At 42.5% G+C, this 22,125-nt stretch overlaps 1 protein-coding gene across 1 annotated transcript in view; it reads left to right on the forward strand.

Annotated features, from left to right (window-relative positions):
* Positions 1–20,114: 20,114 nt before the first annotated feature.
* The window catches only part of pcca (propionyl-CoA carboxylase subunit alpha), a 372,170-nt gene continuing 370,159 nt past the window's right edge, over positions 20,115–22,125 (forward strand). Inside the window, exon 1 of the mRNA XM_072578057.1 lies at positions 20,115–20,195. Coding sequence (XP_072434158.1) covers positions 20,142–20,195 — 54 coding nt within the window. The 5' untranslated portion in view covers positions 20,115–20,141. The remainder of the gene's footprint in view (positions 20,196–22,125) is intronic.

Raw genomic sequence — 22,125 nt, forward strand, 5'->3', positions numbered from 1 at the left:
AAGTCCACACCGACCCGCCACCCACCCATACCCCTACATTTACCCCTTACCTAACACTATGGGCAATTTTTTAGTATGGCCAATTCACCTGACCTGCATGTTCCCCTCAACCCAAGGAAGGCATCATTGCATACAAAAGTATGTTGGCTTGAGAGTGAGAGGAAATCAGCTCCATGCCCTTGTGCAACCTTTGACGTTTGGATTGTTTCTGTGACTGTGGTCCTCAGGAAAGGCTTCTCAGATTGCCTGTAATTATTTTTGCATTTAGGAGATGGTTATCATTAATCTGCAATGACAACGCCATGGTCAAGATTACATATGACCAGGAGTTATATCCCACACAGTTGGACACTATATACATTTCACATGCAGGACTCTATAATTACAAATGTCTTTAACCTGTCCTGTGTAAGTGCCTGATTAATGCAATTGATTCTTGAACATTACACACAAATGAACATTCTTGTGAACAATACTCACAAATAGAGGTTGTGTGCTCATTAAAAAAAAACACTCCATCCAATCCAGGTGTGGTAACAGCTACATTTCTCTTGCATTTTTACAATTTGGATTAGGATGGAAGGAAATGCAGGTTATGCTTGGTAGAGTGAGTTGTAGTCTCAGTCTGATAACCAAGGCCAGCTCCTTGGGCCTACATGTGGCAGTTGTCATTGGACTCCCTGTCAGGCCCATCAGTACTGAACTTCCACTCATTCTCACCCAATGCTTTCATTTAAGTCTTCATCACCCAAAATAACATTCTGAGCCTGAGCCCTACAGTGGAGCCATGCCAATCATCATGCTTCAACATCTCCCAGTTGAAGACAGGCTGTTTGTGACTATCAATAACTCCCCATCCCACAGTACCCTATGTCCACCAATGCACAAGCATCTCTCCTCCTCACATATAATGAAAGAATCCATACAGTGTGGGAACAGGTCATTTGGCCCAGCATGTCTACACTGACTGTCTGAACATCAGATTCTGGATTAGTGGTACTGGAAGAGCACAGCAGTTCAGGCAGCATCCGAGGAGCAGTAAAATCGACGTTTTGGGCAAAAGCCCTTCATCAAGAATAAAGGCAGAGAGCCTGAAGGGTGGAGAGATAAGCTAGAGGAGGGTGGGGGTGGGGAGAAAGTAGCAGAGAGTACAATAGGTGAGTGGAGGAGGGGATGAAGGTGATAGGTTAGGGAGGAGGGTGGAGTGGATAGGTGGAAAAGAAGATAGGCAGGTAGGACAAGTCATGGGGACAGTGTTGAGCTGGAAGTTTGGAACTAGGGTGAAGTGGGGGAAGGGCAAATGAGGAAACTGTTGAAGTCTACCTTGATGCCCTAGGGTTGAAGTGTTCCGAAGTGGAAGATGAGGTGTTCTTCCTCCAGGCATCTGGTGGTGAGGGAGCAGCGGTGAAGGAGGCCCAGGACCTCCATGCCCTCGGCAGAGTGGGAGGGGGGGTTGAAATGTTGGGCCACAGGGCAGTGTGGACCATCCCACCCAGACCCATTTCCCTACTCTATCCCTATAACCCTACATTTCCCATGGCTAACGCAGCTAACTTACACAGCCCTGAATACTATGTTGAGAAATCCCCCTTCACAAAAATTGCCACCCTTATATCCCAGCTCACAGCCTTCAATCCCCACATTGACATACCCAGCTTCACTAACACAGTACTGGCTCCTGATAACTAACTGTCCCCGTTGAGCTGCTCTGAGGTTTTGTGTAATGTTATGGGCATCAGCACACCAATCATGGCATTGACTTCTGAATCTGGAAGTTGCTGCTGCAAATGAGCCTGTACCCACACAGCCTGTAAAGAATTACAGAGAATGTTGCTGATAATTGTCCTTTACAGTCATTAAGCAGATCCTCAGGACTGATAATGGCCCAAACCCTGACTAACTTGGACAGCCCTGATTGATGAGTGCCTGAGCCCGAGACTGATCTCTATGCAGCTCCCTGACTGACTTATCTTTAATCACTGGACTGGTTGAAGCTGCAGAACTGACTGTGGCCCAAACCCCGGGTCGCAATGACACAGAATCCCTGACCCCAACCACTCCAAGTGGTCGATTGACCATGTCTAAGCCCCTGGATTGTGAACAGATGTTTCCCTTGACCAAGGGATGGATGAGAATTTCAAAATGACTTGACCAAGGACTATAATTCTGTAACTTTGAGGCAAGCAGTGTGGTTGCAGCATAAGCTCCTGGCATCTGCTATATGTGCAACATTAATATAGCATGATATCATACAGAAACATATCCCCTTCCGTCACTGATCACTGCTGATAACCATGACAAGCTGCCTGTCTTTGCATCTGCACTAAAAGGCAATCCAAGACAGAACGATTGTGAGTCTTGCAAGTTCTGAGTGAGTGACAAAGCTCAAAAGACAAATCAAGGCAAGACAGAAATTCTGTAATCATCCAAGTCAGCACAAACTGAGTGAGCTCTAAGAGACCAAGCAACCCTACCATGCACCTGATCCGTTTCATGAGGTGGGTGCCCCTTTGCATGAAATGACCAAAGAGCTGTGATACAATGAAAGGCGCAATCAAAAATGCAGTATCACAGTGTAGACCTGTATTCTAAGTGAGTTGGACATCTGCCATGATTATGTGGGGAGGTTGGTGCATGTCCACTGCCAACCTCCCTGACATGGAGACACAGACAGTCACTGCCCATGGGGTGTACCCTGAGATGTTGGAGCTGCTGTCCAAGATGGAGGCCCAAGGAGCACTTAGTCAGCTTGAGTCACCAGTGCCCTGCTTTGAATTTCGTGTCAGGAATTGTCACCATCCAGTTTTCCTCCGGTGCATGGATGGATAAGAAACTGCATATAAATGAGGTGAGATTAGATACAGATAATGTAAATGCAAATAGGCATCTCACTGCTCATGAGGAATGCTCTCCTCTCACTCTTCAAAACTTTGGTGCAAATTTGGACAATTATTCTTGACATTAAGTATCTTATTTTTTCAATCTTGCCACAATTTTGAAACAGACTTGTCATTGCCCATGTCATTTAGGTTTGGAAAAGCTCAACTCACACACAAGTTTAGTCCATTGACTTTTAGCAAGGAGTGGTGATGATTGTTCTTTCATAATTTAGGGGAGGTGATGGGCTAGTGGAATTGTTGCTGGACTGTTAATCCAGAGACTTAGGTAATGTTCTGGGGACCTAGGTTCAAATCCCACCAGTGGCAGATGGTGGAAATTGAATCTAATAAAAATCTGGAATTAAGAGTCTAGTGATGACTATGAATCCACCCTCGATTGTTGGAAAAATCCATCTGGTTCACTAATGTCCTTTGCCGTCCTTACCTGGTCTGGCCTACATGTGACTCCAGACCTACAGCAATGTGATGACTCTTAATTACCCTCTGAGCATTTAGGGATGGATATAAATGCTAGTCGAGCCAATGACACCCTCACGCCATGAATGAACTGGTCAAAATTTCGATTTAGGGAGCAGCATTACACAAAACTTAGAAAAGAAGGAGCCATCAGTGAGGATAATTAGAGGATTCAGGATGATTTAGATAAATTGGTGAAATGGCAGAAGCATGGCTCCCTTCAATGTAGAGAAGTGTAAGTGATGTATGTGGGACAACTGATATGGAAAGATCATACACTGTAAATGACATGATTTTGAAAAGTACGAATGATTAGAAAGAACTTGTCTTGTATAAAACATATGAGTTTATAAGCTGAAAAGTAGAATTTTATAAAATCATTCTAGAACTTTAAAAATCACTTGTTAGGCTCAGCTGGAGCGTAGTTGACAATTCTAGGCATCGCACCTGAGGAAAGATTTAAAGACTTTGGGGAATGGTAGTGGATGGTTATTGGGATGTTGCCAGGGATAAGGGACTTAATTAATGAGGAGATGTTAGAAAAATTTGGAATGAATTTCTTGGAACAAAGTGGTTTAAAAGTTACTTTATTCAATGTTTTCACGATTATGAGAAACTTTGATAGAGTATTTTGACAGTATTGGTTGAGATCGGCAACATTTTTAAAAAAAGCCCTCTGAAATCCCAGTTATTTACTAAAAGAATGAAGCTACAAGGTGACATGGTTTAAGAAATTTTACTGTATAAAAATCAAAGTAAACGCAAAATACATCTAAGAGAATCATCTATGCTCTAAAAGCCAGAAACAGCATAAATTAAACAAGAATTGACAGGCAAAATACAGTTAATTTTAGACTATTAGTTACATAATAATCATAAATACAACTAAAACAGATTTAGTTAGAACAAATTAATTTAGTAGTGCATTCAACATGTCTGTCATCAATCTCGTTTAAAAAGTCTTTCAAAACTGTACTCATCTCATGAAAAAATTCAGCTTTTCTTCTTCTCCTAGGATTTAGCCTGATTCCCAGCTGACAGCAGAAGAAAACCAAGCTGAGTTCCATGGGTAGGGCTTTCACCTAAAGTGGAACATGTCTGCAGGACCTTTTCAATTTTGCTTATGATCACCTGAATGATCAGAAACACTTGCAGAAATTTTATATTTACCTAATCTCAGCTTCTGCACCCAGCCTACATCCTCTTCAGACTGCCTGTACTACATCACTCTCAGCATCAAGTGGGGTCCAAAAGCTTTCTGTCCTTTTACATGATTTCAGCCAGTTTCATTATCGCCAGAGTCTGCGCTTTCCAATCTCAGTTTCAGCCTCAGTTCTCTTAAAGCCTGGAAGTGTCAACTTCCTGTCTCAATTTCCCTTTTCAATTAACGTCTGTCTCAAAAATACAAACATTGGAAGCACTGATTCCATCACAATAGAGAAAAATAATTTTACCCTCTGGTGACTGGATTTATAACTGAAGGTCACAGATTCAAAATCATTGGCAAAATAAATCTAGAGATGTTAAGGGTTCACTTAGGGAATTGTTGGGATCTAGAACATTATACTTGAAAAAGCAGCAGAATCTCATTCCATAAATAATTTTAAAAAGCAGTTGGATAGATAGTTGAGGAATTTACATGGTAATGGGTGAAAGGTGAAAAGTGTGACTAAATATAACTGCTGTTTTGTGAAAGCTGCATAGGTGGTCTGAATGACATGCTTCTGTGCAGTTAGTTTCTATAACTCTATGATTCTATTCCTAATGACAGATCTTATGAAAGGTGTCAAGCAACTTTTTGGAGTGTATAGGATGTCTGTGGTCTTAGCTGTTCTCAGCCGGGCTGGAAACTAGTTGCGCTATATTTAGCACCATTGTCTCTGAATGGGTGTAGTATCACTTAGAACCAAAATACTATGGATGCTGGGAATCTGAAATAAAAAATAGAAATTGCTGGAGAAACTCAGCAGGTCTGGCAACATCAATGGAGAGAGAAATAGAGTTAGCATTCTCCTGCTGGTGCTATTAGCGGGTGCTATTCACTCATCCAGGAAATCCAATCTTATAAACATGCACAGAAGGGGATGGTGAATTGTTCAGGAAAACCTCTTGAGAGCAACTATGGGACTCTTTCCTTGCCAATTCCCAGTACAATTCCAAGTGTTTCTTTGTAAAACTCACCCATATCTCTTGTAAACACTAACATAGATTTTACTTCCAATATTGTTTCAAATAATGTGTTCCACTTTGAGGTGATAGCAGAGAAGGAAATACTTATGATAAAAACTAAGTAAATAAATGGGAGAAAGCCTGACTTTGTGAGGCTGAGAATAGAATTTAGGAAAATAAACTGGGCAACAATGTTGGCAAACAATGATGAAGTACTATGAGAAATATTCAAACCAGTGCTCAGCAGAGTGCTGGAAAATCATATTCTGTTCAAAAGAAAGAATAACTGAACATTAGCAAGACTCCATGGATGAATAAATATATAAGGTATCAATTGAAGTTAGCGGGTATTTAACATAATTCCTATATTTAGGAAAGCAAACAGAATGTGCGCAGGCAATTGTCGGCCTTCTGTTTAACATCTGTTTTGGGAAAGATAATAGAGTCCCTGCTAAGGAAGAGAACAGAAGAGCATCTAAATGAAAATCATGAATAATCAGCATGGATTTGGAAAGGCAAAATTTACCTGACCAAAATTATAGCATTTGTTGAAGCAGTAACACATAGACCAATCAATGGTAAAATGGAAGATGCAATTGATCTGGTTTTGCAAAGTCTGAATAAGATGTCCCATATTTCATTAATTAATAATATCAGAGAATGCAACATCAAGGGACAAGTAACAGAAAAAAATATGAGTTCTCTTCAAAGCAGACAGAAGGAATGGAAGTGAAATGTTGTTATGCAGAGAAACAGAAAGGATGGTATGTTTTTCCACAAGGATCTTACGATTGTCACAAAGTCAGCCAGTTGGACCTTATAGAATATCAGTTTGCTGCTTGGGCTGTTATCTAGTCCAATCAGGGAGCCCTGGCTGACAGAGAAGAATAGAAGTGTCAGACATCCTGTTCACTTGTAAATAAAGGGTGACTTGGTGACAGGATACCAGCCTCTGTGGAGTTATTTCAGTGGTGATGAGAGAAGAACAACATGCTCCTGAAGAAATTTGCTTGCAACAATCATGTTTGAGTTGGGGCAAACATTTCTGGCATCATGTCATTATTTGTGAAGCTTGACTTGTTTGTTCCTGCCGTCGAAGTCTGGGCCCAGTATGTGGAAAGAATGCATTTTTTCTGGGCAAATGGTATGGGGGCAGAAAAAAGAAACAAGTAATTCTTCTGAACAGCTTGTGGACCTGTAGCTTTCTCAGTCCCCTGAGGCACCAGATACTAAAACCTTTTAAGAGTTGATGGATTTAGTTAAGGAATATTATGACCCTCAGGCCTCCTCTAATTCTGAGATGCTATTGGTTTTACTCAGCAATTTGAGAACCCAGGGGAATCCATATCAAGATTTTAGACTAGGTTAAGATGAGTGGTAGAAGCATGTTACTTTGGTGTAACCTTTAATGAGATGCTGAGACACAGTTTGGTATGTGAATTAATGATGTAACTATGCAAAAGTGCTTATTAGCTGAAGCCCAATTGGAATTCAAACAGGCTCTACAACTATTTATCATTGGAAAATGTGGCATGTGGAGCATATGAGTTACAGGTTATTCTGATGGAAGTGGACATTCTTGGCTATCCAACTGAGCTTGTGGGACACCATTTGAGTCAAAGCAATTGCATAGCCTCACTCAAGGCAGATCCTGAACAGAGGGATTCTAGGTCAGCCCACAGCAAAACCGCGAAACAAAGCCAAGTCTTGGCCAAATGATTAAAACTTTCTTCAGGATCTGAGCCAGCAAGCCATTATAGTTGTTGCTGGTATGTGGAGTCAAGACAACAAGAGTCCTACTTGACTAAAACTGAGTCAGAGAACTCATAGGCCGGTATCCAGGAGAGAGCACACTCTGGAAAGTCCACCTATCTCTGGTTTGGGACAGTTAAATTGATTAGCAATATCCAAATCAGAACCGATCAAAATAAACATCTGGTTAAATGGTTACCCAGTTCTAATGAAGGTTGATACCAACTTAGCCATTTCAGTGATCACAGAACCAGTCTTTAACAAAATTCATTCTGGATCCAACCCTTAGGTTTATGCAAGACCTCGGCTAGACAGAGAACCTATACCAGGGAACATTTACAGATTCAAGGTACAACTTCAGCTCTGGTCTCTCATGAGGAGCAGCTGGTTCAGTTTCAAGTGATGGTAGCAAAAAGCTCGGCCTCAAGCTTGATGGGACAAAATTAGTTGAGAAAGATTCATTTAGGTTGGCTGAACATGTTTTAATTAGAAAATGGCTACGCAAGTGAAGTCCTAATTAAATACCCAGAATGTTTTCAGGAGGGTCTAGGGAGTATCAAGGGAGTCAAGGCCACCTTGCATGTTGAACAGAATGCAATTCTACGCATCTGCAATGCCCACCCACTGCAATCAGAAGGCTAGAAAGTGAAGGAATCATCAAAGCAGTCCAGTTTGTGAAAGGGCTTGAAAAATACCCAATGCCTTGTATAGAGGACTTATATGCAAAGCTGGCAGGGGTGGGAGGGTGGTTGGAGGCTGGGGGAGTAGGATGTCCTTCACAAAGCTGGACACGAGCTATGCATACTTGCAATTGCAGTTATATGAGGATTCCCAGAAGTATACTACAATTAATACCCATAAGGGTTTGTACCAATATACAAGACTGCCATTTGGGGTATCGTCAGCCTGTGTAATTTTTGATAAAGGGTCAGTTAGACTCGAACTGTCAGCTCTTTTCTCTCCTTACAGATGCTGCCAGACCTGCTGAGATTTTCCAGCATTTTCTCTTTTGGTTGTGTAATCTTTCAGCTGATGATGGAAAACATTTTACAAGATCTACCATAGGTCACCATTTTTCTGGATGACGTGCTAATAACAAGGCAAACCAATAAGGAGCACTTGGAGAATTTGGACATGGTCCTTAGATGTTTCTCCCAGGTGGATATATACCTTAGAAGGGAAAAATGTGTGTACCAGGTACCCCAAGTGACCTACTTGAGCTACAGAGTTGAAAAGATCAGGTTGCACCTGCTGGAAGGTAAAGTGAAGGTGGTCAAAGATGTCCTGGCTCTCATGTCTGTACAGGAGCTCAGGTCTTTCCTTGGACTAGTGAATTATTACAAAAAGTTCATACATAACCTGGCCTCCATCTGGCACCTTCACGCCAGTTCTTAGACAAGAATCAGCCTTGGGATAGTTGCATAGCCAAGCCATAGCTTTCAGGCTAATGTAGAAACAGGTTTCATCATCTAAGGTGTTGGCACACCACAATCCCAAATGAGATCTGTTATTGACATGTGATGCCTCTCTGCATGGTATTTGGGTAGTATTCGCTCACAGGTGGCCCAATGGAGAGGAATGCCCAATAGCATATGCATACAGAACTTTGGCTAATGCTGAGTGTAATTATGCCCAGATAGCAAAGGAACATTTGGAGGTCATATTTGGAGTCAAGACGTTCTAACAACACCTTTACGGATGTAAATTTGTAATAACAGCAGACCATGACTCCTTGGTAGGTCTACTTAAAGAATATTAAGGCACTGCTGCCCATAGTATCAGTCTGAATTCAGCAGTGGATTCTACTATTACGTCCATATAATTAAAAATTGGAATACTGTCCAGGAGGCCAAGTAGTGAATATGGATGCATTGAGCTGCCTCCTGCTGGCAGATACGCCACTGATAGTGCCGTCACTGGAGGAGTCCATAGTGGTTTTAAAATGTCTGGACACACTTTCAGTCACAGCTGACAACATCAGACTTTGGACGCAGAAAGATCTGATCCTGGCAAATCTGAAACAGCTTGTGGTGAAGGGGGAAACGAAAGCACCGTCACAATCAGAATTGAGACCTTTTGGACCTGGAGACAGCAGTTCACAGTAGAGGATGGCATATTATTATGGGGAGCAAGAGTGATTGTCCCAAGCAAAGGTCCGGCAGTGACTCTTGCTCTCCATAATAATATGGCATTCTCTGTGAAATCCACCAGGTTCCACATAGGGTTTCCAAAATGAAGATGTTGATGAAAAGTTATGTCTGGTAGCCAGGATTGGATGCAGACATGGCCATATTAGTGGGACAGTTCCCAGAGTGCATTTGGATACAGAACTGTCTCAAGGGTAGAAGACAGAGGGTGGTGGTGGTGGGTTGTTTTTCAGACTGGAGGCCTGTGACCAGTGGAGTGCCACAAGGATTGGTGCTGGGTCCTCTACTTTATGTCATTTATATAAATGATTTGGATGCGAACATATGAGGTATAGTTAGTAATTTTGCAGATGACACCAAAATTGAAGGTGTAGTGGACAGCGAAGATGGGCCAATGGGCTGGGAAATGGCATATGGAGTTTAATTCAGATATATGCGAGGTGCTGCATTTTGGGAAAGCAAAAATTAGCAGGACTTATATACTTCATGGTAAGGTCGTCAGGAGTGTTGCTGAACAAAGAGACCTTGGAGTGCAGGTTCATAACTCCTTGAAAGTGGAATTGCAGGTAGATAGGATAGTGAAGAATGAGTTTGGTATGCTTTTTTTTATTGGTCAGAGTATTGAGTAGAGGAGTTGGGAGGTCATGTTGCGGCTGTACAGGACATTGGTTAGGCCACTGTTGGAATATTATGTGCAATTCTGGTCTCCTTCCTATCGGAAAGATGTTATGAAACTTGAAAGAGTTCAGAAAAGATTTACAGGGATGTTGCCAGGGTTGGAGAGGCTGAACAGGCTGGGGCTGTTTTCCCTGAAGCATCAGAGGCTGAGGGGTGATCTTACAGAGGTTTACAAAATTATGAAGAACATGGATAGGATAAATAGACAAAGTCTTTTTCCTGGGATAGGGGAGTGCAGAACTAGAGGGTAGAGGTTTATGGTGAGAGAGGAAAGATATAAAAGAGATCTAAGGGTCTCATAGAGGGTGGTATGTGTATGGAATGAGCTGCCAGAGGAAGTGGTGGAGGCTGCAACATTTAAAAGGCATTTAGATGGGTATATGAATAGGAAGGGTTTGGAGGGATATGGGCCAGGTGCTGGCAGGTGGGACTAGATTGGGTTGGGATATCTGGTCGGCATGGATGGTTTGGACTGAAGGGTCTGTTTCCGTTCTGTACATCTCTACGACTCTATGACTCATATTGGTGGGAATGGCTAGATAAACCCTTGACTCGGTGATATGTTGGCTATGTAGGTCCTCTCATGAACTCAACATTCTTTGTCATTGTGGATGCTCATTCAAAGTGGCCAAATGTGCATAGAGTTCACTTGTCAAACATGGGGATGACGACAGGGAAACTGTGTGCATCTTTTGCAATATATGGACTCCTGAAAGTGTTTGTCACAGGTAATGGGCCACCATTTACCAGCAGGGAATTTGAGTATTTCCTAAAGTAGAATGGTTTTTGACATATACGGTCAGCTCCATACCATCCATTATCCAATGGTCTAGCAGAAACAGCAATTCAACCTTTGAAGGCCTGCTTAAAGAAACAGCCCACAGCTTCACCAGGTACCAAACTGCCTCAAGTCCTATTTGATTATAGGACCACCCTCCCACATAACTGCAGGGATAGCACCATCAGAGTTGCTAACTGGAAGAAGACTCCTCACCAGGATAAATCTGATCTTCTCAGATCGGTGGCGGGAGGGGGGGGGCGTGTGGAGATGGTAAGCAGCATCAGGAACGCCAACACCGGACGCAAGACTCCACTGAGCAAGAGAGAGAGTTTACTTTAGGGGACAAGATTTGGTGTAGAAAGCATGAGAATGACCCTGCATGGGTAAGAGGCAGGGTCAAGGCGAGGTCAGGTCCAGTGACACATAAAGTTTGGATAGGTGGGACTGTCCTGAAAAGTATGTGGATTATTTGAAAGTTGCAAAGTCACAAATAGTGTGGGAGCAAAATGTGCCAGGCTCTTTGACAGCTTTTCTGACTGTTCTGGAATCCTTGGCTCTCCCTCTCCATCAAGTGTTGAAGATCCCTCAGAATCTGAGATGGAAATGGTGGATGTCGCTGCCTCAATGCCTGAAAGACAGAATTAATTTCTTTTGAGAAGCTCTGAGTGCAAGAGACAAGATACTGCATGTAACACACCGCCTGAATCAGAGGCAGGGTCGGAGGAACCTGTCACAGGGCTAAAATGCTCTAGGAGGAGCTACAAAAAAACCCATCCTATGTGCGCAGACTCAGAGGGGGAGGGATGCAATGATTGTAATGAGGTCAGCCAGATGGACCTCATTGAATATGAGTTCCCCAATTGGGGCTGTTGATCTGGTCCAAGCATGGAGCCCCAGCTGACAGATAAGAACAGGAGTGTCAAACATCCTGTTCACTTTGAAAGCTGGCTCTGAGGGAAGCTGGATCAGTGACAAAGACCTTCCACGTGGAAATGAAGGGTAACTTGGTGGCAGGATATTGGCCTCTGTGGAGTTATTTCAGGATTAGTGCTGGAACCATTGCTGATCACAATTTACAATTATGATTTGGACGTAGGAATCAAAAACACACTTTCTAAATTTTGAGTTGACACCAATTGGAGGGGCAGAATCTTAATAGGAGAGCTACAACAAATTACATCAGGACAGTAATAAACTCACAGATTGGACAAAAAATTGACAAACAAAATTCAACTCAGGTGAATGTGAGATATTACGTTTTGCAGAAAGAATAGAGAGGTCAGCGATTACTGGGGAAACTTTAATCTAGGATGGATAAGAATGGAGATCTCAGAGTAAGAACACAATAATCATTTAAAGTTGTGTCAAAGGTTAGCAAGCCCATAAAAATGGAAATTAAGCACTAGGCTGTACTCTTATAGGAGAAGAATTAAAAAGTAGGGAAGTTATGACACACCTGCAGCAAACATTGGGTAAATTGCATTCAGATTATTCTATGCAGTTATGGACTCCAGATTATGAAAATGGTGTAGAAGAACTGAAGAGAATGCAGAGAAAATTTGCAAGGTTGGTACTGGAAATATGTTAGACTTGTCAACTAGTGGAAATACTTAATCACTTGGTTTATGTTATTACATTTTTCAGAATTTTGAATATCTCTATTCTCCTCTTGGAAAAGGAAGAAAAGATTTGGATTTACATGATGGCTTTCACAACCATCAAATGTCCCAAAACACTTTGCAGTGAGTTAAATTCTGTGGAAATGTTGTCACTGTTGGAACATAGAAAATGCAGTATCCAATTTGTATACAATATGAATCCATGAACTACAATGTGACCAGATAATTTGGCTTTGAAATAATTTATACAAGTTGAACTCCTTGCTTTTGTACTTTCCATCCTTATTTATGAAAAATAGAATCTATATGCTTTTTCATAACTCATCAATTTATCCTCCACCTTATAAACATATGTATCTGAAACTTTCTGCATATCTACACTTTTAAAAATTTGCTACCAACCCTGCTTTTAGTCTTTCTCTCAAAACAAATAACCTGAAATTTCTCTGCAGTCCATTTCACTGGACATCTACTAACCAGTTAAGCTCTCCTTAAATCATTTACAGTACTCTACACAGAAAATCATACCTCCTGTTTGCATGCCATCTACAAATACTGCTTTATTGTCACTTACACTCATCTTTAATTCACTCACATAAATTGTGAACAGCACTGCCCCAAGCACCATTACTTAGAATATATCAATGTTTACATTCTTCCTTTTACAAAAATTAAGGTTCTGATAACAAGCCTTCTTTGTTCACTGATCTTTTGCTATCCATGTTGCCACATCCCTTTCAATGGGGTGGCATGGTGGCTCAGTGGTTTGCACTGCTGCCTCACAGCGCCAGAGACCTGGGTTCAATTCCTGCCTCGGACAACTGTCTGTGTGGAGTTTGCACATTCTCCCCATGTCTGCGTGCGTTTCCTAAGGGTGCTCCAGTTTCCTCCCACAGTCCAAAGATGTGCAGGTTAGGTGAATTAGCCATGCTAAATTTCCTGTAGTGTTAGGTGGATTAGTCAGGGGTAAGTATAGGGGGGTTTCTCTTCGAAGGGTTGGTGTGGACTTGTTGGGCTGAAGGGCCTGTTTCCACACTGCAGGTAATCTAATCTATCTAAAAAAAATATTGTATACCTTATATTTGTCAACAAGCATCCAATATGCATCTTACAAGGCTTGTTTTCAAAATGTATACAAATGCCTACTCTAACAGTAGAATTCATTTTTTTTCAATTATACGACTTTTTCCCAAAAATGACTTACTTTTGCAAACTCACACTGATTGTTCTAATTCTTCTTTCTAGGCAAAAATCAAGATGAAACAAGATCAGTGAATCACCTTCATATTCAGACATTCTGTCCGCATTATTCATTTACAAATTGATCCCATATTTTCTTTCTTTTTTGCACTTTTATCAACTTGCCCTTTCATTCTTAAAATCTTGTGTTTATGAGGATCTTTTCTGAGAGGCACATTTCATAGAATCATAGAATTTTTTAATTTCAAAAATATACTTTATTCATAAAATTATTTGGATCTCTATACAATTGGTCATGCCAATCTTTTGCACACATTACATTGCTTTACATATAGACATCGAAATTTATTTTTCCTATATACAAGTCTGTACATTTACTATCCAGCTCTTCTGCTGAAGTGTCAGCAGAGCCCAAATGACTGCGTCGGCCCCCTGTGATTAGGCAGGCAGACGTTACACGGTGGTCTTTCCCCACCGCGCCTTGGCGGCAGCTGCCCCAAGCTTCAGTGCGTCCCTCAACACGTAGTCCTGGACCTTGGAATGTGCCAGTCTGCAACACTCAGTCGGGGTCAGCTCCTTCAGCTTGAAGATTAACAGGTTTCGGATCGCCCAAAGAGTGTCCTTCGCCTAGCTGATGATTCTCCAGGCACAGTTGATGTTCGTCTCAGTGTGTGTCCCGGGGAATAGACCGTAGATAGAGCATGGAGTCCCGCGTCACAGCGCTGCTCGGGACGAACCTCGACAAACAGCACTGCACTCCTCTCCAGACTTCTTCTGCATAGGCACATTCCAGAAGGAGGTGTGTGACAGTCTCGTCCCCCCTGCAGCTGCTTCGAGGGCAGCGTGCGGTGCGACAGAGAGTCTGGGCGTGCATAAAGGATCTCACAGGCAGAGCCCTTCTCACCACCAGCCAAGCCATGTCCTGGTGCTTGTTGGAAATTTCTGGTGATGAGGCATTCTGCTAAATGACTTTGACAGTCTGCTCAGGGAACCGCTTGATAGGATCCGCCCTCTCCTTTTCCCGAAGGGTCTCAAGGATACTATGAGCTGACCATTTCCTGATGGACTTGTGGTCAAAGGTGTTTTTCTTCATTAACTTCTCCACGAAGGACCGGTGATACGGAACGGTCCAACTACTCGGAGCGTTCTGCAGCAGCGAGGCCAGGCCCATCCCTCGCAACACCAGGGACAGGTAGAACCTCAGTACGTAGTGACACTTGGTGTTTGCGTACCGGGGATCCATGCACAGTTTGGTGCAGCCACACAAAAAGGTGGCCACCAGGGTGAGGGTGGCATTGGGTGTGTTTTTTTCTCCCCGTTGCCCAGATCTTTATACATCGAGTCCCTTCGGGCCCGGTCCATCTTTGATCTCCATATAAACTGGAAGATGCCCCGGGTGACTGCAGCGGCACAGGTTCTGGGAATAGGCCAGACCTGTGCCACGTATAACAGCAATGACAGTGCCTCACACCTGATGACCAGCTTTTTACCCGGGATGGAGAGCGACTGTAGCTTCCATCTACACAGTTTCTGCCTCACTTTGCTGATGCGCTCCTCCCAAGATTTGGCGCACACCCAGCTCCCCCGAACTAAATACCCAGCACCTTCAGGTGGTCGGTCCTGATGGTGAAGTGGATCGAGGATTGGTTGGCCCAGTTCCCGAAGAGCATGGCCTTGCTCTTGCCTTGGGTTACCTTGGCCCCCGAGGCCCATTTGAATTGGTCTCTGAGCAGATGACATAGAATCCCTACAGTGCAGTAAGAGGCCATTTGGCCCATGTGCACCAACTTTCCAGAGAGCATCCCATCCAAACCCATACCTATTCCGATAACACCATACTTGCCATGACTAATCGACCTAGTCTGCACATTCTTGGACACTGCATGGAAATTTTAGCATGGCCAATCCACCTAAACTGCACATCTTTGAACTGTGGGATGGAACCTGAGGACTCAGTGGACATCCATGCAAGACACAGGGAGAACATGCAAACTCTACACATTCACCCAATCAAACCTGGGTCCTTAGAGCTTGTTGGAAAGTTTGTTTGGCAGAATGCCTTGGAGCTGTGAGGTAGTCACTGTTAACCACAATGACACCATGCCACCCCATTACCTTTCCCTGATACCTTTCTGAAATAACCAGTATCTATGCTGAGCCTTACAATAAACATGGCAGTCTAGTTGACTGCAACAGACAAACCAATCTTGACATAATCTAATGTTTTTATTGTGCTAAAAGAAAGTGCACTCGAGAGCAATCAAGAGCAGGAAACGGAATGTTATGAAAGGAATATCACTGCCACATTATCTGTCATTGTGTTGACTCTATCTCAGAAACGCCATCCATATGTTTGACTTGAAGAAAAAGGGCAGAAAACACATCTGCTGTTATCCATCATGTTTCATTTTATTATCAATGTCATTTCTTGTGGCAACTAATTTTGAGAAACTGATCCATGCATTTCTGAGAAAAAAAATGCAGTGCTGGTTTTAAAATAATTCTCCATTTATCACGCTAATAATAGAACTATGGTGAATACTTCCTAATAGTGTTATTAGAATCAGTCTGAAGGTCCTCTCAGAATGTTTAATGGAAGATGCAAAGAGCATATGACCTGATCATTCCTGTCAGTTCTCATGTAGATCAAAAATTTAACTTGTAGTTGTTCTGAGAAATGACGAAGAGCAGTTTGGATTTCTTCAATGATAGTGAATTCCCATATATGGATAGCTATGGCAAGAAAGATGAGATCAGTTTATCATCAAAGTACCAGAGTAAGAGATAAAGCCATCTGTTGCTTCATTGATAGAACTCTTACCTATGGTAATTATAGAGAATTATGAGAATTCCTATGAGAATTATAGGTTCAAATCCCAATCCAGATATTTGAGCATTTAAACTGAGGTTGACTCTACAGTGGAGAGCTGAGTGAATGCTGAAAAGTGCTATCTTTCAAATGAGCTGTTAAGCTGAGGCCCTGACTACCCTCTTAGATGAGGTAATAGATCCCATTTCACTATTTCAAAGAGCAAGGCAACTTAAAAAGAGCAATTTACACCTGGTGTCTTGGTCAATATTTATCCCTCAGTTAATGTCTCAATGATACAATATCTGGCCATTGTAATAATGCTGTTTGCGGGATCTTACTGTCTTAGAGTCAGAAACAGCACTGACAAAGGACCTTCGACCCATCGAGTCTGCACCAGTCAAAAACAACCACCTAACTGTTCAATAGCCTTGCATGTCTTGGCATTGCAAGTGCACATCTAAATACACCTTAAACGTTCAGAAGGTTTTTACCTCTATCATCCTGACAGGCAGATTTCCATCATCCTCTGAATGAAAAGAACAATTCTTCACATCTCTTCTCAATCTCTTATCCCTTACCTTAAATATATGCCCCTTGGTCATTGATCCCTCTTCCTGCCTCCCCTATCTATGTCCTTCATAATTTTATACATCTCAATCATTCCCATTTCAGCCTCCTCTCCTCCAAGGAAAACAACTCCAATCTATTTAATCTCTTTTTATAAAACTAAAACTCTCTTTTCTGGCCACAGAAATGCCTATCTGTTCCCTTTACAATTGAATCCTTTACAACAACAGTCCTGCCATTCTTCTTTCTCCCTTCTCCTGCAGCAGACCCACCCTTGGTACAGTGAAGTTGGCTCCCATTGCTTTCCCTGCACAGTAGGTCAACAGAATTCAAAATGTTATATCTGTTAAAAAGTGGGAAGGTCACAGGGAACTCCTACACAATCTGCCTTCCTCTGCTCTGCCTGGTGGTCACAGATGTCCTTGCTGCCTGTTCAGTCTTCACCTGCAGTGGGCACACCTCACTGAATGTGCTATCCATGACATGTTCAGCATTGTGGATGTCCCACAGTGAACTCCCCTTCAGTTCCAGCTCCAAAACACAGTTTGCCAGTACCTGCAGCTGGACATACTTCTTGCTATGTGGCCACCAGGGACAACTGAAGCTTCTACCATTAATCCAATAGCACGCAAGGAGGAGCTATGCAAATTTGCTGCTTTGCTTCCTCCATTACAACAGTGACTTCACTTTGGAAGTATTTCATTGGCTTGGAATATCTTATAACAAGATATGGAATATCTTGTCCTTGTGTATAATAAAAGCATATGTTTATTTTTAATTGAGGGAGAAAAGAAATGAAAAGAGGAAGGCAGAAAAGAGGGAAGGTAAGAAGACAATGGGTAAGAAAAGAAGAAAAGGAAAAGAACTTTTGGATTATAGAGATTGTTGATGTATAAACAGGTTGCACTTATAGAAGCCTTTCCAGATGATTCAAAGCATTTCAAGACTAGTAATCTTTTTGGAAGGTAGTCACTCTAATGCTGAGAAAACTACAGCCAACCTACACCCAGCAAGCTCTCAAAAACAGCGATGTGAAAATGTCCAGAACTTCTATGTTTTATGCTGTTGACAGCTAAATATTGGCCAGGACTTTGAGGACAATGCCCTTAATTCTTCTTCAAAATATTGCCACCATATCTTTTACTCACAACTGACCAGGAAGAAGGGCGGGGGGGGGGGGGGGGTTCTCAGTTCAATGCCTCATTGAAAAGATTGCATCTCTGATGGTGCTGTGTTCCTTCAGTTCTCTGCATCTCAGCACTGGGTGTGAGCTTAGATTGTTCTCCTGGACAGGGATTTAGGAGAGGTCTGTTGGAGCATCATGGAAGTATTCCACCCTCAAAGCCAAAACTTCAGGGTTCAAGTCTCATTCTAGGACTCAATGGCCAAGGAAGGTGGATTCAAACTTAGCCAAACAAGTTGAGCATATATTCACAAATCTTTTCAACACTTGGCAATGGTAGGCAGTAACAGCAAATAGAATTCTTGCTCAGCCTGCTAAAAACATCCTCTCTACATTGAGTCATAATGGGATACAGCATGGAAACAGTCCTGTCAGCCCAACTTGCCTATGCTGACCAGGTTTTAGAAACTGAAGTAATCCCATTTGCCTGCATTTAGCGAATATCCCTCTAAACCTTTCCTATCCATTTACCTGTCCGATTTTTAAAAAAATGTTATAATTGTCCCACCACTATCACTTTTGCTGGCAGATTGTTCTATATATGCACCATTCTCTGTGTGAAAAAGTTGCTTCTCTGGTCCCTTTTAAATCTTTCCTTTCTAACTTTAAACTGATACCCTACCCTGGGAAAAAAACCTTGGCTACTCACCTTATCTATGCCCCTCATGATTTTATAAACCTCCACAAGGTCAGTCCTCAGCCTCCTAACCTCCAAGGATAAATGTCCTAGCCTGTCCAGACTTTCTTTATAACTCAAACCTCAGCAATTTCCTTTTAAATCTTTTTTGCTCCTTTTAATAACATCCTTCATATGGCAAGGTGACCAGAATTACTCCAAATGTAGCCTTACCAATATCTTGTACAGCTGTAATGTGATGTCCCATGTACTCTGAGCTCTGACTGAGGAAGGCAAGCATGCCAAATGCTTTCTTCCCCAAGCTGTCTGCCTGTGATGACATTTTTAAGTACAATGCATCTGCATCCTTAGGTCTCTCTGTTCAACAACACTTCCCCAGGGCTCTATCACTAAAAGTGGAAATCCTGCTCTGCTTTGTCTTACTTAAATGCAACATCTCACAAGTATCTGCATTCTGGCATTCCTCGGTCCACTGGCCTAACTGATCAAAATTCAGTTGTATGTTTAGATAGATTTACATTCACATCTACTTTGTCAATCCTCTTTAGCATCTTAAGTACTTTAATTATATCTCATCTCATTCTTCTAAACTCCAGAGAATATACACCCAAACTGCTCATTTTCTCTTTATAAGACAAAACCATCATCTCTGGAAACAATCTAGTGAACCTTCTTTGAACTACCTCCAATACAACTATACAAGGGGACCAAAACTGAAAGAAATTTATGGTTTTGTCATTTGTATCAGTGTCTCCAAACTGCAACGTCCATGTAAAGGTGCATGTTTCCATTTGGATCAGCTTGGTGTCTAACAACACAAGTTTCGATCCCTGTTCTGGCTGTGGTGCATTTGGAACCCGTCTCCTTGATTTTCACATGATATACGTGTCAATTGCGAATCAGACCCTCACGAGGAAGAGAACTGAAAAAAAGAGCATGCAACTTAGAGCCAAAGGTGTGAGGGCCGCAAACTGTACCACAGCTGCTTTGGGGCAAAAAAAGTTGGAGCAGATTGAAACCCACTAATCATCAGAGTGAAACTGAATAGAGCCATCCCAGACTGTTAAAAAGAAACATTCAGCTTTATTACTGAGTTGACTTGATCAATTCTGATTCCCACAAATTGCCTTTCCCAGGGAGTAGGGCTGGAGCTATTGCGTCACTAGGCTTGAGTTTCATGAGTGCTGATTGGCTGCTGGCCGGGTCCCGCCTCTCCATTGTGGTGAAAGGTCGCAGGAAGATGGCGGCTCCCAGAGTCAGTGCTGCTGTGCGGCTGGCAATACTCACATTGAAGGTGAGCGGTTTCGAAACCCGGAGATTATAAACAGCGGGGGGTGGGAACTGAACTGTGGATTCACCCACTGATCGGCTTTATTCCCCGGTGGGTTACCGGCGATCGGGCGCCGACTTCAATGGGACGAAGCGGGCCCGCATCAGGGCAATGACCTTTGATTATTTGCACCAGTGACAGTCAGAAAAGATGTGCTTCCCTTCACCAATTCCGTTTATTTTATAACCTGCCGCTCTGTGAGGTGACACACTCGTGAAGCTGTATTGACCGAAAGAACTGCTGATACTAGAAATCGGAAACCAAGACAGAAATTGCTGCCAAAACTCAGCAGGTCTGGCGGCATCTGTGAACAGAAAGCAGAAGCTAACGTTTGGGGTCCAGCTCGGAACCCCCGAGGAAGGGTCACTGGATCCGAAACGGTAACCCTGCCTTCTCTTAGCAGAGGCTGCCAGACCTGCTGAGCTTTAACAGCAATTTCTGTTTTTGTTTCCGAAGGCTGTGGGTTCCAAGTCTCACTTCAGACACTATAGAGGCCAGAATCCAAGTTAACACTCCCAGTAATTTCTGCTTCAGCAGTCCTGCCGGATTGAGAATCCACTTGTATTTGCTGTGATCTGAGAAGTATCTGCAGTCTCTGTGAGACGCCAGCCAAATGGTGCTGGAAGGCTCTGATAGGTAGGTTGTTCAGAGATTAGTGTAACTGCCTCCAACTCCTCAACTTCAACCCTGCAAGTTAGTGGACAAAGTCTCTTGATGAGTTCAGTGCCGTCCTGGTTGAACCTTCACTGTTTTGGTCTGTCACAAATAGTGTCTCATGTGAGTTGGCAGACTTGTTTGACCTCGCACAACACCAGGTTATAGTCCAACATGTTTATTTGAAAGTACAAGCTTTCAGAACATTGCTCCTTCATTAGGTACATTTATTTGGTGGAGTTAGTTTTGAGTGATGATCACCTCGATATTGGTTTGGGAGAAAGCACTGTTGTTCTACCGTGTTTCTTCCTACCAGGAATGAGGGATTTGTGCATGATCTGGCAAAGGCACTGTTCATGTGACTTTCCTAATACTTCAAGGTGCCTGCTGTAGGTTGTCCAAATCTCTGAAGCAATTAGGAGCACAAGGATCACTGCTGCCCAATAAACCATGATCATGGTCTTGAGTTTAAATTGCTGCTCCTTGAATACTTTTTCCTCAGTTATTTGAAGATGGAGCTGGGACATCAGAGGTGATGACCTTCGTTGTCTATGTCTGTTTTCATCGAGAGAACGCTTCCAAGTTTTTTGGAAAGTAGTACTTGTTTTGCTAAATCTCTTCATTGATGTTAAACTGGTGGATGTAGGTATGGTTCTGTGGCCACTGGTTATAGAACGACCCTAGTTTTGAAATTGTTAAATGACAGGCCATCTGGGAGTGTTGCACAGTCAGAACTGCCATATTGGAAACAAAATATTAAACCAAGACCCTGTATGCTCCCTCTGGTGGACTTAAAAGCTTCCATTATTTCAATGATGCTCTGTTTTATTTGTCCTCGATGATAGCATCACAAAAAGTCAGATTATACAGTCATTATTACAAAACTATTTGTGGTAGCTTGCTGTGTGGAAATAAGCTGCTCCATTTCCTACGTTACAGCAGTGACTGTACCTCAACCAAGCTTTCAATTGGCTATATAATGTTTTGGGACATAGAGGTCATGAAAGACATTCTACAATTGCAAGTTTGTCTGCCTATGTCTCAATTGGTTACTCTCTCACTCCTCAGTCTGAAGATTACGGCTTTGTTTTTTTGCTATGGAGACCTGAGTAGGGCATTCCCTGGGCTGTACTGAGGGAGTGTTGTACTGTTGTAGTTGCCACATATCAAATGAGAAGTTCCACCATTGTCCCTTTTCTTCTCTCTCAGGTGGATGTAAATAATGTCAAGGACACTATTT

Source organism: Chiloscyllium punctatum, chromosome 9 (genome assembly GCF_047496795.1).
Source record: "Chiloscyllium punctatum isolate Juve2018m chromosome 9, sChiPun1.3, whole genome shotgun sequence".
Lineage (NCBI taxonomy): Eukaryota > Metazoa > Chordata > Chondrichthyes > Orectolobiformes > Hemiscylliidae > Chiloscyllium > Chiloscyllium punctatum.